Genomic DNA, 16,643 nt, shown 5'->3' with positions numbered 1-16,643 from the left:
ACATTAAAATCCCCTTTGAACGCACGAGGGCAACATATCAGATGCTGAAACTTGTTTTATTATTTTTTAATATATGCAAAATATAAATTTTAAATTTGCTTACTTCACGGATGATGTCCTACAACTTGATGATCATATGGACAATAGATTCCTCCATTTAACACAGATGTACTTTTTGCTGCTTCTTCATGCTCGAAGTCGAAATCACAATGGATGGATGTTTGATTTGGCACAGATTTTATATAATATGTTCTGTCTGACACAACCCTCCAATTTATCCTGCCTGGGACCCACAATAAGAGTAAACTCGCTTGTGATTCCCTAGAGGTGGGTTTGATATTTAATATAATATTATAAATAAATCTCCATAAGATGTAGCTTTGCTAAAACTGACATGCCCGTGACAATAACTGCACCAGCGTTTTTGGACTCTATTAGCTGTGATTGTGTGTTACAGATATACTGTATATTAGAAGTTGGGTGTGGTTAATGAGGCAATCACTTTTTCACACAGGGCCATGTAGGTTTGGATGTTTTCCCTTGATAATAAACGCCTTCATTTAGAAACTGGATTTTCTGAAAAGTAAACAGGCTATACAGAAATACAGTTTCTATATAGGACGGTAGGACCTGAAAGATGGTGAACTATGCCTGAGCAGAGCGAAACTCTGGTGGAGGCCCTGACGAGCAAGTTGAATTGAACTTGTGTTATATTTGTGTAATATTTACATTTGTTTGATAAACTAAAACATGTAAGTGTGACAAACACAAAAAATAGGAAATCAGGAAGGGACACTTTTTCACACCACTGTGCATGGACAATGATCTGTGCTGAGCTTTACAATAATAACCTTTGCTCATGTTTCAGGGATGCTTTAAGAGATCGATATTCAATGCCCTGAGATGACATTGAATTTTAATGATACAGCACCAACTAACAACAACTAAATTTTAATCAACTACATTTCAGAGGAAAATAGTGGGGGTGGGGGTCTATTTATAACTAGTTATGTTCGAGTTAACAGTTTGCATGTTTTATCTACCTTTGCACTTTATATTATGTTAAATTATGTTTACTCTTTTTCAGGACCAACAGTGTTTTCAGGATATCAGATAATTAACTTCATTTCTATTTAGGCAGGCCAAAAAGGGGTGTACCATGGATTTCTTGGCATTATACATAGACAGTTTCTGAGGGCACTTCCTTCCTTAATCCAAAGCTTTCACGCTGACTGTTCCTTCATTTCCCATGGTGCAGAACAGAACACCAGGCCTTTTGCCCTGTAACCTTGAAATATCTCATCGGTGCATTTGTACAGAAGGTTCCAGTGCTTCCTGGATCTAGGAACACGTACAACTCAACTTTTTTTTGCTCCCTAAACAACAGACCTTCAACTGCATGATTACAAGTAAAGTGGAATGGAAATCTCAGTGTCAATGAAACTGAGGTTGCTTAAAGTGATGAAGACAGTCATGAACCCAGTCTAGAAAGTTCATCATAGGCTATTTGTGAAAAGTGTGTGATACAACAAGCTTTGAGAAGAAACATACACACACTCACATCTTCAAAGGCCGTTTCTTATTGATTATATTGGTTAAACTTACACCTGATTATACCCTGATCTGCATTAAGCAATTAAGTATAATTAACTATCATTAATAATGGATTGGATTTATATAGCGCTTTTCAAGGCACCCAAAGCACTTTACAATACCACTATTCATTCACTCTCACATTCACACACTGGTGGAGGCAGCTACAGTTGTAGCCACAGCTGCCCTGGGGCAGACTGGCAGAAGCGAGGCTGCCATATTAAAATCACATATGAATTATGGTTCTGTGTTCAACAGTTAATACCTCTTTCTTTTAATCAGTATCATGTCTAATGTTGAGTTGGCAACGCCTTTTTCATCTTTCACATTCCTGCAGCCACACACAGACACTAATCTGTCAAAGGTCAAAGCTGGATCATGTCTATGGATACAAAATCTGGACATTAAAATTATTTTCTCAAACTGCATTTCTCATTCAACATACTGATCAAACTTAGATTTTAATTATATTTTTAAGACTAAAGATGATTAACTATAAGAAAATATAGATAAGATCTGTTATAGTGCTCTGCATCATTTTAAATATAGAAGGCTAGATGTCTTTACCCTCTCTCATATGTCCAAGAACTGGGACAAGGGGACTCTCAATCCCACCTTGAACTCTATAACAAAAGGGCATGCTTTATAACTAACATTACTCTTGCACTCAGTAACCAGCTGCTTTGCCCTTTTTCCTTTCATCAGACCATGCAGAGGTGCAGCCACAATCCCCCTTCCCCACAGCATTAACTGTATTGTAGAATTTTGATATTTTATGTCCCAGAGCTTCAAGACCATCCACTACACCCTGCAGGGCAAAGAGGAGAGAGACTCAGACAAAAGCAGCAGTATTTCTTATTTTATCATATAAATACACTGAATGCAAGAATACATATTAATCTTCCAAATGGCAAAGGGATGCTCGCAGGATGAATTAGGGTGCAGACACTTAAGACCATGATTATTGCCATGAGGACAGAGAAGGGCACTAGTCTGCATCAATTTATTTTAATGACACTTTATGTGATGACCATGGAGCATACTGAGGCCATTCCAGTTGTAAACCAACTCCCACCAAACAATCCAATCACCAGCATCCTTGACTGGGTCTTCTGCACAGCTGGGGCCATAATGGAGGGAGACCGCTCCCCTGAGAAATACAATAAAACCCTTGAATGACTGGACCAAGCTAAAATTGAGACTTGTCACTATTAGAAAAAAAAAAAAAGAACAAAATGAAACTCTGTGAAACATTCACACAACTCAGTGATTCAGCATTATAACACCTGAATTTGTTTCATAATGTCCTTGTATACCATGTATACCAGTGTTTCTCAGACCTTCCCTACATTTCTTCTTCCACGGTGTTGTTTCTGGAACAAGTGTTCTAATTCACCACCTGTGGGTCTTTTGTAGCCCGTCCCAGGGCATTCATGGTTCCACATCATAATGGATTTTGTCTACCTGCCTACCTCCATTAGCAGGTAATACACCATACTCACTATGGCTGACTATTTTTTCCAAAGCTCTTCCTGAGCTCCCTTCAGCCCCACATGGACCACACGTTCCAACTTCATGGGATACCTGCTGACATTTCACCTCTCACATTTGAAGGGTGTTCTACGTGATCATTGCAGCCAGGATTAGTCTGTCCTGTGGTTTTCACCAGTAGACTAATGGTCACACTGAGAGAACTAGCCAAGAGCAGGAAGCAGTCCTATGGTGCATGGTCCAATTCAACCAATCAACTTGGAGCTCACACTTGGCCTGGGCTGATTAGGCTCACAATTCTATAATCTCCTCTACTACTGGACTATCTCTGTTCAAGGCCTCTCTAGGATATCACCCACCACTGCTTCCAGGTCCAAAGAAATATGCTGTCTGTTTTTGTTTTTTTTTTTTTTTGGGGGGGGGGGGGGGGGGGTTGTCCAGGATAAACATAAACATGACATACAGGATCACCAAGGCAACCTTCCTCAGAACAGCAGAACAGAACTGATCATCATTTGACCCCTGGCCCCCAACTATGTCAGAAAGTTTGGTTGTCTTCCAAAAATACTCAATTAAGAACATAATCTAAGAAACTGGATCCCCGCTCTACTGGTCTATTTGAAACAGAGTCTCTCATGAACCCTGTCAGATGCGCTGCCAGCTAAAAGACATCCCTTCCACATCTCCCAGCTGAAACTGGTTCAGTCCAATCCTCTGTCTACTAAAGCTGTAAAAGAGATAAAGACAGATACCTTCCCCTACTTCAGGTGACTGTATCTAAATTTGATACATATATGTTAGTCTTAAAAGAATGAGGAGGATACACCATGATACACTAAGACTCACTGAACTCAGAAAGCAGAACGTTCTGACAGACAGACTAAAGCTTTTCAGAAAAATAGATAATAACATTCTTCTTTGAAAAAGGGAGCTTCACTTTTTAAATATTTTATACCATCTATATTTGGTGTTTTGTGGTATTTCTAGTATTGCTACATTCACTCTGATCAAGGATTTATTTCTTTAATCTACTGGCAAATTTAAAAGATTGATCATAACGATGATAAAATAATTCTTTTTCATCAATTGTGTTAGGCTCTTCACTTTCTTTTAAACAACTTTATTTTTAAAAATTCTATTCTCAAGGCCTTTACACATCACACATGCAAAATTCATAACAATATTTTGTGCATTCAAAATATTTTTCGGACTGAGCTATTTTTCAACTTTTGTAATTGTTCACATGTTCACACCGACCGCATAATTTCTCTGACATCATTTATTTTTTGAACCAAGCTTGATTTTCTTCATCTAAATAAACTGATCCGACCAGTCAGAACACTGCATTTGGCAACAGCTGAGCTCTTGACTCAAAACAGACACTGGTACTGAAAATACAACAATATGGAAAGAGTAAAATAAAACAGTTTTATCTCAGGCACACAGCTGGATGCTTCTCTGGCTAAGTCGCTTGTCTAATATTATTTGTCTGCCTCCTCAGATGTGCTGCTCCTTAAATCCTGAAACATGTGCAAAAGTGATTCATCCAGCATCCTGGATCACATCATAAAATTCTCCCTTCTGTTGCCTTCTTGTGAGAACTAGGTAAACTATTTATTCCTTTTCCTGTTTAAAAACATCAGGACGAGTTGATCATCACTTGATGTCATTTAAAATTTTTCCACAATGTTCTTTGAAAATACATTTTCTGCAAAAATGCAATCCCTTTAGTGTGTATATAGATTATATAAGTTTAGATCCAAAGAAATTGTAATTTTGTGACAGTGTGCTCTATGTGTCATGGCTTTCAGTCTTTAAAAAAATTGTAAAATTTTGGGAAGGATCATTTTTTCCAAGTAATAGACCTTTCATTGTATTCAACAATCAATAGCTGCATTAATGTGAACAGCTCAGCTCAAAACAAAATTATCTAACAAGCATCATTTTGTGATTTCAAAGAGTAGACGCACTGCAGTCCATGTCTAACAGGAACCTTTCATGATGTTGAATGGAGGGGTGGAGGGAAGTACATCTTGTACTCACCCAAAGGAACATCCCACACATCAGTCACTGTAACTTTATAGATGCCAAATCCTCAGGTGTGAGTGTTCTCTCTGAAATAGATCGAAACATAGTTCTGCAGAGCAACATATTTCATAATCTAGACTTTAAATTGATTCAGACAGTGGACAATGTAGGATCATGGCAGGGCTTTAAAGAGCCAACTGATGTGTTTATTTGTAATTAGATCATTGGCAGACATAGAAAACTGTCAGAAAAGAGAGCAGGATGAATCCCATCTGACAAGACATGTTATTACACGTAGTCCCAAAACACATGATAATATTATTATTATTATTGTTGTTGTTGTTGTTGTTGTTGTTGTTGTTGTTGTTGTGAGCACACATCAGCAGAATTAACTGAAATTACCTGAAATTTATGACAGCAGAATCGATTTGTGACAGCAGAAGGAATAATAAATCATTAATTAAGTGCAAAATAAACAAATAAAAATCAAGATTAAATATTACAAAATGCTACAAAATAAAGGAAATGTTATATTAAAGGAAATGTGATATTAGTAATAATAACAAAGTAATAATAACAAAATACTTCAGTATATTTGTGTCTCAGTATGTTCACGTTAAAGTCTGACGTGAATTTCTCTATGGCTCAAACACTACATAAGCAGTGAGGGTGTAATTAATTTTTGCACATGCCATCTATAACTACAGGTTAAAGCTCTGTCATGCAAGAAGGGGTCATAATTGGGTGCTGGGTGAGGCTGGGTGCTTTGACAAACTGGAAACATCTGGATCATCATGACATGAAAATGACAAAGAGCCTGTTTAGACTGTTTAGAGACTGCTGCTGTAATATGAAAATGCTTGCTTGAGTGCACACAAGCACTGCTGTGCTAATAACAACACAATAAGGAATCCGGTCGTTAATTGATGACATGACGAATCCTACTTCCGGGTCTAAAGTAGTCTGCGTTTAATATGGCTTTTGTGTTGTTAACATGTTTAATGTTATGTATTTCTTCTATTTAAGCTCAAAAAGCTCCTAAAACAGTCAGTGATCACTGTTGACCTCCCTCGGCTTTTATTACCGCTAATCATTTATTTAAGCTCAGTTTTTAAAACCTTAGGATGTAACTACAGCCCAGCCCATGCAACAGTATATGAATGACTAACCTCATATTGTGGATGGATTATCTCAGTTGTTCTCCTGGCTGAAGTTTGGTCCTTTTACAGCATCCTGCCATGCGATTACATTTGTTCCTGACCACCGAGTACACTCACGTTAACTTTTATCGAGTGGAAAAAAAGTTAGCTTGCTTATATTATGCTACACAGCTGTGTCACTAGCGGTCACGTAGCACATCATTATATAGCAGCTAGCCAAACTTCAGTAACCCTACAAACGTCACTGCTGTTTAGCTTTCTGTCTTCATTTATGTTGGAAGTGATAACAGAGCTGTACGTTTTAATTTGTTTCCAAAACCCAGCAGTCAGGACATGCTATATTGTATTTAGATAGAAGCTAGCGAGCTAACTTCTTGCTTCTAACTTCTAACTCCGTTAAATATCATAAATTCCGTTTTCATGGATGGCTGGATGTTAAACTCAATTGTTACACCTGGTAGAGCATTTTACCATAATCATTTTAGCTAAAATGGATGTGGTATGCTAACAGTGAATGCCGTCGGTGTTTACTGATAGCAAACTGTGGTACGGAGATGACTGTTTATAATATTTCTAGTGATACTCGAAAGGTCTCATCAAGTCCCGATTTAATTCGATTTATGCTGTTATCAGTGTTTGCAACGATAGCATGGCTGTGGTGTTATATCAATGTATGCTCTCGGTGTTTGCTGATATCAAACTGTAGCATTAGGACCACTGTGAGTTAACCTTTGTAGTGATACGCACGCCTTTTTATTTAGACCTGGTTTAATTCTGGGATAGTTGAATATTTGTATATAATCCCTGTAGACCGTTTTAGATTATATGTAATATACATTATGTAATTATCCTTATAATTACAAAATGTTTTATGTAAGATTTATGTTTTGTAATTTAAATCTGACATCACAAAAGTATTTTGGAATTTGAATAATGTATTTTGTAACTGCAGTACACATAATACTAATTTTAAACAATTTTGTCCAGGTTCCTTGCCACTGGGGACCCCTTCAGGACCATCGCGTTCAGTTTTCAAGTTGGTGTGTCCAGGGTGAGCCAGATCATCCCCCAGGTAGCGACGGCCATCTGGGACTGTCTAGTGGACGATTTCATGGCTGTGCCTTCAACTGCAGACTGGCAGTCCATTGCAGAGGGATTCCAGGAGCGCTGGAACTTTCCTCTCTGCTGTGGAGCTCTGGATGGGAAGCACGTCCAGACGAAGGCACCCCCCCCAACTCAGGATCCATGTTCCACAACTACAAGGGAACTTTTTCCATTGTTCTCCTTGCGGTTGTGGATGCAAGGTATCGCTTCCGCGTTATTGATGTTGGGGGGTACGGGAGGACCAGCGACGGTGGTATTCTGGCCAACTCCACCTTTGGTGGCTCTTCGGGCTGGGACTCTCCATCTGCCTCCTGACCAGCCTCTACCCTGTGGAGAACACCGTGGAGCCCAGCCCCATGTCTTTGTGGCTGATGAAGCGTTCCCGCTGCGGCGTGAGCTCATGAGGCCTTTCCCTGGATGCCTCCTCCCTTTAGAGAAGAGGGTCTTTAACTATCGCCTTTCCAGGGCCAGGATGATAGTGGAGGGTGCCTTCGGTGTCCTCTCCTCACAGTGGAGGTTGTATCGGCGCGCCATGGAGCTCCGTCCTGAAATTGCGGAGAAGTGTGTGAAGGCAACTTGTGTTCTCCACAATTTTCTGCGCTGTGTGGACGAGAGAGGGGCACCTGCTGTGAGGGGTGTGGCACCTGCTGTGAGGGGTGTGGCACCTGCTGTGGTGGAGCCGTTGCAAGGCCTGGGTCGTATAGCAGCAAACAACTCCTCCAGAGAGGCTGTCCTGGTGAGGGAGAAGTTCATGGCCCACTTCTCGGCGGAGGGAGCTTTGTCTTGGCAACCAAATGAGCAGCCTGTTTGAAGTCCGAGTGACTTCCCCACAACGGCTCTTTTAAGAGCTACCCACAAACCTCTAAAGAGTGTTTCTGTCTTTTTAAATTTTTCTTAATAAATGGAGCTCTACTCCAAAATAAACTAACCTCTTTTTACTCTCTTAAGTAACTTGTCTTCACTATGTTCCTATATACAGTGTGATGCAAAAGTTTGGGCAACCTTATTAATAGTCATTATTTTCCTGCATGAATCGCTGTTACAGTAAAAAATGTCACTTGCATATATCATACAGGAGACACATACATTGATATATACTAAATATTTATTTCCTTTCTCTTTTTTGTGTTGCCAATTTATGCACCTGCTTGATTTAGTTTAAACAGTTATTGCACACTTTCTGTAAATCCAGTGAACTTCATTTCACTTCTCAAATATCACTGTGTCTGTCTCCTATATGATATATTTAACTGATAATTTTTATTGTGACAACCAATGATTTGTACAGGAAAATAATTACTTTTCACAAGGTTCACAACTTTTGCATCCCACTGTATTAGTATGTTTTGCCATTAGTATAATATGAAATAAATTCTACTTGTGTCAAGTCGTGTGCCAACATTTGCTGTATAGTAGAACAGAGACATTTGTCTTTATAAATGTTTATTGGAAAAAATGTATAAATTCACTAACAAAAACATTAAACATAAATATATAAAATTTAACTATTTACACAGAGAGAGGAATAAAAAGGACCCAGCTTGGAGTGGAAGAGCCTCAGGGAGAAGGAGAAAAATAAAACATTGTTTCTGCCCTGGAGAGCTGCTGCCTCATCAGAAAACTACTGATCATTAGTGTCCAATGTTTCCAAATTTAACACAGCTGTGCTGTTTTCAAAAGCTAATTTATAAATTTCAAATTTCACGGATTCTCGTGTCTGAGGCGGCATGCTCTCCAGAGCAGGAACAAGGCTCAGGAGGAAATGTTCTGTTAGAGACTGGCGTGACCTCTTTAGGGACTCCAGGATGGCCAGCTCCACCGCCGATGGACCGTCCTCGACTGCCTTCGAGCTGTCCTCCTCTGTGGGCCTGTAAAACACAGCACAAAACAACACAAAGTAATGAGAAGGCTGCTACTAGATTTTCATTTTCAAAATTGAAAAAAACAGGATATAAACAGATTGGTTGTAGATATTTAGTAAAGGTGATCACAAGGGAATTCAAGCAAGTAAAAAGCTATCAGTGTTTGATGTACATACCTGTGCGTGCAGCAGCAGGAGCTGAGGGACCAGGGACTGGGGAGCCAGCAGAAGCAACAGGGGATGACTCTGCTGCATGATTACTTGACTCTATCAAGACAATATTAAATATTAACAGGTTGAAGACAATAGTCATAGAGAATATTATTATATACTTATTATTATATACAGTGGTTTCTCATTTATTGCAGCACATGAACAGTAGGCGCAGTTCTCACAAGTTGATTCTCAAAGTGCAAACCTTTGTCGATTTTAAAACGTAAAAGTATTATGCCGTGCTTTTTCTCCGTCTGCAGCGCCACTTTTGTGCGCCTTTTTCGCTCGCGGTGCAGGTGTCTATTTCCGAATGAGGGTGGTCATAATCATGAGTGTTTTTGTGCTGTTTTTTCTATTGGACGTGATGGTTATCAAAACCAAACATGATAAGTTTGGCAAGCGCAGGAGACACGACACGGAGGAGATTTGTCAATTGGGCTGCAGAATGCAATGCGCATTGTTGAAAGCTGTACGGTGCAATAAAAAAAAATCAGCGAAAAGGCGAGGCAGTGACGGATGAACAGCGGGACCACTGTATACTGTTTATTAATAAACAAAATATATTCCTATATGACAACACGCATAAATTAACTGCCTACATTAATTCATTGTAAACATACCTTCTGACTGACACTCCCCTGCTGCCTCTTCGGGCTGTCCCTGGTCCTCAGGGGAGAAGTTCTCCACGGTCCGCACCATATTACTGCTAGTCTCCCGCGGGGTGAGGAAGGGGTCCAGAAACTCCATGACCGCGAAGAACTTCCATCTCCTCCCCGATCCTGCTGCAGACCCACTCCTCCTTCTCTGTCCTCTTCTCCTTATTATACGTCCCTGAGGCTCTTCTACTTTCTCCTGCAGATGTCCTCTGAATAAACGCATTATCTTGTTAGCGGAAAGGTATTTTGTACATCAGTAGGAAAATAGCGGGACAGTAGGCGGGCTTGCTAGCTTTTGCGCGGCTACATCGGGTCAGTCTGAAAATTAAAAAGAAGAATGAATGAACTTACCATGTTGCCCGATCTCCTCACTTATGTGTCTCCAAGCTAGGTCCTTTTTATTCCTGTCTCGGTAGAAGTAGCAGCTAGCATCATATATCTCTGGATGATTAGTCACGGAACTGATGAGCTTTTCCTCCATACTGAATGAAGAATGAAGGGCTCCTGATTGGTTGTTGCGGCGCGATTTGACGCTGGAGTTCAGATTTTTCCAACTCCAGCGGTAGACGCGAAATGCGCTTATGCACAAAATGCAACACAAAAATTCATGGGCGTGGTTTTTTTTCGCGAGTCAAACGCGCCAGACGCGCTACACTGACGCGCGTTTCACGCGTTTTCGCGACGCAAATCTGCATCCGAATTTTCGCGGAAGCCACAATCGCGAGTCATCACGCCTTTCCATTGACTTTACATGTAAATCTGACGCTCTGGCCGCCTCTATCGCGTTCGGTGTGAACACACCGTAAGATAGCTGGGATAGGCTCGAGCTCCCCTGTGACACTGAAAAAGAAAGACAGCAGAGAATGGATGGGTGGCTGATCAAACGTAAATATTTAGATAGAAGCAAAGGCCCTGATGTGTTGTAGATGGCCTCAGCAAGTAGCACAGGCCCTGGTGTGGCGTAGATGGTCTCAGCCAGCACCACAGCCCCTTTAGTGGTGTAGATGGCCCCAGCCAGCAGCACAGGCCCTCTTGTGGTCTAGATGGCCTCAGCCAGCAGAACAGTCTCTGGTGTGGTGTAGATGGCCTCAGCCAGCAGAACAAACCATGGTGTGTTGTAGTTGGCCTCAGCCAGCAGCACAGGGCCTGGTGTGGTGTACATTGCCTCAGTCAGCAACACAGGCCCTCTTGTGGTCTAGATGACCTCAACCAGCAGAACAGGCCGTCTTGTGGTGTAGATGGCCTCAGCCAGCAGCACAGGTCCTGCTATGTTGTAGATGGCCTCATCCAGCATCACAGGCCCTTATGCGGTGTAGATGGCCTTGCTAGCGGCACAAACCCTGGTGTGTTGTAGATGGCCCTTAGGCACCAGCACAGGCCCTGGTGTTTTGTAGTTGGCCTCAGCCAGCAGCACAGGCCGTCTTGTGGTGTAGATGGCCTTAGCCAGCAGCACAGGCCCTCTGGTGGTGTCGATGGCCTCAGATAGGAGCAAAGGCCCTGATGTGTTGTAGATTGCTTCAGCCAGCAGCACAGGTCCTGCAGTGTTGTAGTTGGCCTCAGCCAGCAGCACAGGCCCTGCAGTGTTGTAGTTGGCCTCAGCCAGCAGCACAGGCCGTCTTGTGGTGTAGTTGGCCTCAGCCAGCAGCACAGGCCCTATTGTGGTGTACATGGCCTTAGCCAGCCGCACAGACCCTGGTGTGTTCTAGATGGCCTCAGCCAGAACCACAGGCCTTGTGGTGGTGTCGATGGCCTCAGATAGAAGCAAAGGCCCTGATGTGTTGTAGATTGTCTCAGCCAGCAGCACAGGCCCTGCAGCGTTGTAGTTGGCCTCAGCCAGCAGCACAGGCCGTCTTGTGGTGTAGATGGCCTCAGCCAGCAGCACAGGCCCTATTGTGGTGTACATGGCCTTAGCCAGCCGCACAGACCCTGGTGTGTTCTAGATGGCCTCAGCCAGAACCACAGGCCTTGTGGTGGTGTCGATGGCCTCAGATAGAAGCAAAGGCCCTGATGTGTTGTAGATTGTCTCAGCCAGCAGCACAGGCCCTGCAGCGTTGTAGTTGGCCTCAGCCAGCAGCACAGGCCGTCTTGTGGTGTAGATGGCCTCAGCCAACAGCACAGGCCCTGGTCTGTTGTAGATGGCCTCAACCAGCTACACAGACCCTGGTGGGGCTCAGTTGGTGTCTTCTAGCATCACAGGCCCTGGTGAGGTGTAAATAGCTTAGACCTACGGTACAAGCCCTGGTGTGGTGGAGATGGCCTCAGCCAGCAGAACAGGCCTTCTTGTGTTGTAGTTGGTCTCAGCCAGCAGCACAGGCCCTGGTCTGTTGTAGATGGCCTCAGCCAGCAGCACAGGCCCTGGTCTGTTGTAGATGGCCTTAGCCAGCAGCACAGACCCTGGTGAGGCTCAGTTGGTGTCTTCTAGCAGCATAGGCCCAGGTGAGGTGTAAATAGCTTAGACCTACGGCAGAAGCCCTGGTCTGTTGTAGTTGGCCTCAGCCAGCAGCACAGGCCGTCTTGTGGTGTAGTTGGCCTCAGCCAGCAGCACAGGCCCTATTGTGGTGTACATGGCCTTAGCCAGCCGCACAGACCCTGATGTGTTGTAGATTGTCTCAGCCAGCAGCACAGGCCCTGCAGCGTTGTAGTTGGCCTCAGCCAGCAGCACAGGCCCTGGTCTGTTGTAGATGGCCTCAGCCAGCAGCACAGGCCCTGGTCTGTTGTAAGGCAAGGCAAGTGTTAAGGTTCAAAATATTGGGGATGGAGACAAGAGAAAAAACCACAATAACAACACTGGTCCGGCCGGGTTGAGTCAAACGATGATTTAATGATCACACACGTGGGAGATGGACACTGATGCAGACAGCCTCAAAATCTCAAAATGGTGGAGCATTGCTCAAACTTTTATAACCTCTGGTGCCTCCACCTTATCATAAAAAGCCTAAACATTCACATGCTCTCTCTCACACAGCGCCTAAGCTACGACCTTGGCTCCCTGTTTATCTGCTCCTGCTGAAATGGGGCAGAAAACTCCAGCACACTCTGTTCTCTTCTACTCAGACAAATTAGACAATAACCTTCTGCGAACAGTATTTCTTATAACTCAGCAATATAATGCATCATAAAACAATATCATTCATTCACAACAAGTCAGCAATTTAATGTAATGCAAATCAGTTTAACTAATGCAATAGATATCAGCTTCTTCTAATTCAGGAGAATAATGCAAACTAAAACTACATAATAATTCACAATCTTTAATTAGGGGTATAACATGGCATAAAATAATATCATAATTTTACACAAGGCAAGGCAAATTTATTTGTATAGCACAATTCAACAACAAGGTGATTCAAAGTGCTTTACAGAGACATTAGAAACAAAAACAAATAAAAAGCATGATTTAAAATTGATTAAAACAAGCAAACAAACAAACTAACTAAACACACACATTTCACACCTGTTCGCGCGATCTGAACCCTTATCGTAAGGGGAGCTACCAGTCCTTCTGTGGACGAGCTACTTTCTATTTTAAATTCCCTGAATTTAAAATACTCTCTAGACCCAGTCTAGACCCAGTTGGGGAGCTACCCAGAGCTCTAAACCCACAAACAAACAAACAAACAAACAAACAAACAAACAAACAAACAAACAAACAAACAAACAAACAAACAAACAAACAAACAAACAAACAAACAAACAAACAAACAAACAAACAAACAAACAAAACAGTATATAAAATCAAAACAGATAAAATCAGAACAGTAGATAAAATCAGTAGTTAATGTAAGTTTTGAAATTTAAGCTTAACAAACAAACAAAACAGTATATAAAATCAAAACAGATAAAATCAGAAATAGATAAGATCAGTAGTTAGTGTAAGTTTTGAAATTTAAGCTTAAAAAAGCTTAAAAAAGCTTATATAGAGGCCCTCAGGCCTCTATAAAAGCTTAAAATTTTAAGCTTGTAGATGGCCTTAGCCAGCTACACAGACCCTGGTGAGGCTCAGTTGGTGTCTTCTAGCAGCATAGGCCCAGGTGAGGTGTAAATAGCTTAGACCTACGGCAGAAGCCCTGGTCTGTTGTAGTTGTCCTTAGCCAGCAGCACAGGCCCTGATGTGTTGTAGATGGCCTCAGCAAGCAGCACAGGCCCTGGTGTGGCGTAGATGGTCTCAGTCAGCACCACAGCCCCTTTAGTGGTGTAGATGGCCTCAGCCAGCAGAACAGGCCCTCTTGTGGTCTAGATGACCTCAACCAATTTTCACACTTATCAGTGGCTCATAGCTACCTAACTAGTCCACTTTAAGCATGTTTCCTAATCTGTCACACTTATCAGTAACTCATAGGTATCTTACTAGTCCGCTTTATTCATGTTTCCTTATTTGTCACATTTTTCATTGGCTCATACATATCTAACTAGTCCACTTTATACTTGTTTCCTAATCTGTCACACTTATCAGTAACTCATAGGTATCTTACTAGTCCACTTTATTCACGTTTTCTTATCTGTCACACTTATCAGTGGCTCATAGGTATCTAACTATTCCACTTTATGCATGCTTAATTATCTTTCACACTTATAAGTAACTCATAGGTATCTAACTAGTCCTGAATATTCTGAATAAATGTGTGAGATGGCCCTCAGGCCTCTACGTCCAGGCTTTGGTGACTACTTGGATTGTCTTATTTAGAGCAATGTGTGTCACTTTGGTTAGTTGCTCAACTGAGGCTGATTTTGTTCAGTCTTTTGCTAACTGAACTTTGACATTTAACATGCTAATTGAAGCGTGTAGAGTCTGAGATGTAGCTCTTTTTTTCTGTATTGTACAATCTGATTTAGGGGTGAATTTACTGTGATTTCCACCCCTAGAAAGATTGTCAACTGTGTTGCATGTTTTGAATAATCTTCTTCAGAGTAGACTTCTGGTGTAAGCTAATAGGGAATGAAAAGAACTATAAAAAGCTGCTGTGGTTTTAATTTTCCAAGAGAGGTGTTATGTATTTAGCAATACATTGTTTAGTCACACTATTATTATTATGTTCTAAACAGAAGAACATCAAGTGTGATGTATGTGCGCATTGATCCACCTGTGCTTTTCCATGACATGTTTAATAAAAGTAAGTAACTTTCCACTTAAAGGGTTGTTGTGCCTAAGTAGCTAAGTTATAATGCTCCAAAGACACCTGTAAGCTATTGCCATTTATGTAAACAGAGAACTCGTGTACATTAAAGGTGGCGAATTATACAAGGCATAAAAGCAGCCTGATATCAGATATAAGTGTTACAGGGTAGCACAAAAGAGGAAAGAAATGTAAATCATGCCTATGTGTCTTGACTCAGCATGTGATGACAATGTATCAGAAAAGCTGAGAATAATTACTCTAAAGCAGGGGTCTCAAACTTAAATGAACTCTGGGCCAATGCTGGCACTGTCATCTCATTGGAGGGCCACTTTATGTTCAAGTAGTACAGTAGTGCATTTTGTATTTAACAAAATAAAAATACAGACATTAGTTCAATGAGAGAATCAAACACTAACACAGCCAATCCCTCAACATGTTTGTAATCTCTGCTCATATTGCCTTCATAATAAACTAGGGTGGCCATAGTTTGACTTCCAAAAAAAGAGGACACTTGACCCAGTCAGGAAGAAATTTAATGATACTGTTTGTTTAAAGAAAATTTTAACATATTCAAACGATGCCTTCTCTCTGCGGTTAATGAATGGTGAAAAAAAAAAAAGTCATATAGGCCTTTACAAGTCAACTAGTGCAAAATAGGAGGACGGTTGGACATCTTATAATAAGCTTTTCTTTTCTTTTTTTTGCTTTTTAAAGAACTTAATTTAAGATTGCACTCAACAAGGAACAAATCCTTCCTAACAAAAAAGTAACTTCAGGTAGTGTTTAACTAAAACACACAATCTTTATTTGAAATAAAGTATGGGATTGTTTTGTAATTATCCAGGAAAACACCGACTTATCAGGGGTAGTGGCAGTATTGCCAGTTTAAAGACTGGCTCGTCTTAGCTGAAATAAATACATACGTCTGGTTAGTGCTACTGAATGAGTTGAGGTCTTCGGCTAATGAAAGCAGAGACTCTACAACACTTGAAAAAGATTTCACCAAGGATGCAAGTTGCAAGCGCTCCCAATGCGTCACGTGAGCATGCGGGTGGGGCGGAAGTGAGGACCGTAGTCTTCCTGTTCCATCGGTCCCACCTTAGTTTGGACAGCTATGCGGATGAGTGTAGGTAGGATGAAACTCTGCTGGTGTAACTTTTTGTTTTGGCTTTTAGCGCTACAACCTCCGGTTGCCCGTTATCACTCGTGGCTTGCAATGCTTCTCTACGGAAGCGAGCTTTGCACGGCCTTTCTTGCATCTTTAACCCAGTTTGTGTTTCTAATGTATTAGCATACTTTCTGGTCACAGAGCTAACTGTTGACTTCTCTAAAGGCGCTAAAGAACATGTAATACTTGAAAAGCGTGAAGGGTGGTTTTTCAGACACTCCGAGTTGTTTTGTGGTATCTGGAGATTCCTCA

The 16,643-nt window shown here is 41.5% G+C and overlaps 1 protein-coding gene across 2 annotated transcripts in view; it reads left to right on the top strand.

Moving 5' to 3' along the window:
* Window positions 1-16,221: 16,221 nt before the first annotated feature.
* Window positions 16,222-16,643, top strand: part of LOC146562173 (histone-lysine N-methyltransferase EHMT1-like) — a 51,989-nt gene continuing 51,567 nt past the window's right edge. For both annotated transcript variants that reach the window (XM_085293684.1, XM_085293683.1), the window contains exon 1: window positions 16,222-16,353. In XM_085293684.1, coding sequence (XP_085149810.1) covers window positions 16,232-16,353 — 122 coding nt within the window. In that variant the 5' untranslated portion in view covers window positions 16,222-16,231. The remainder of the gene's footprint in view (window positions 16,354-16,643) is intronic.

Source organism: Mchenga conophoros, linkage group LG12, assembly GCF_057382185.1.
Source record: "Mchenga conophoros isolate Kocher_MC1m ecotype Shallow Benthic linkage group LG12, M_conophoros_male_GT1.1, whole genome shotgun sequence".
NCBI lineage: Eukaryota > Metazoa > Chordata > Actinopteri > Cichliformes > Cichlidae > Mchenga > Mchenga conophoros.
Note: the sequence above shows the minus strand (reverse complement) of the source record. Positions and strands in the feature narration are given on the sequence as shown.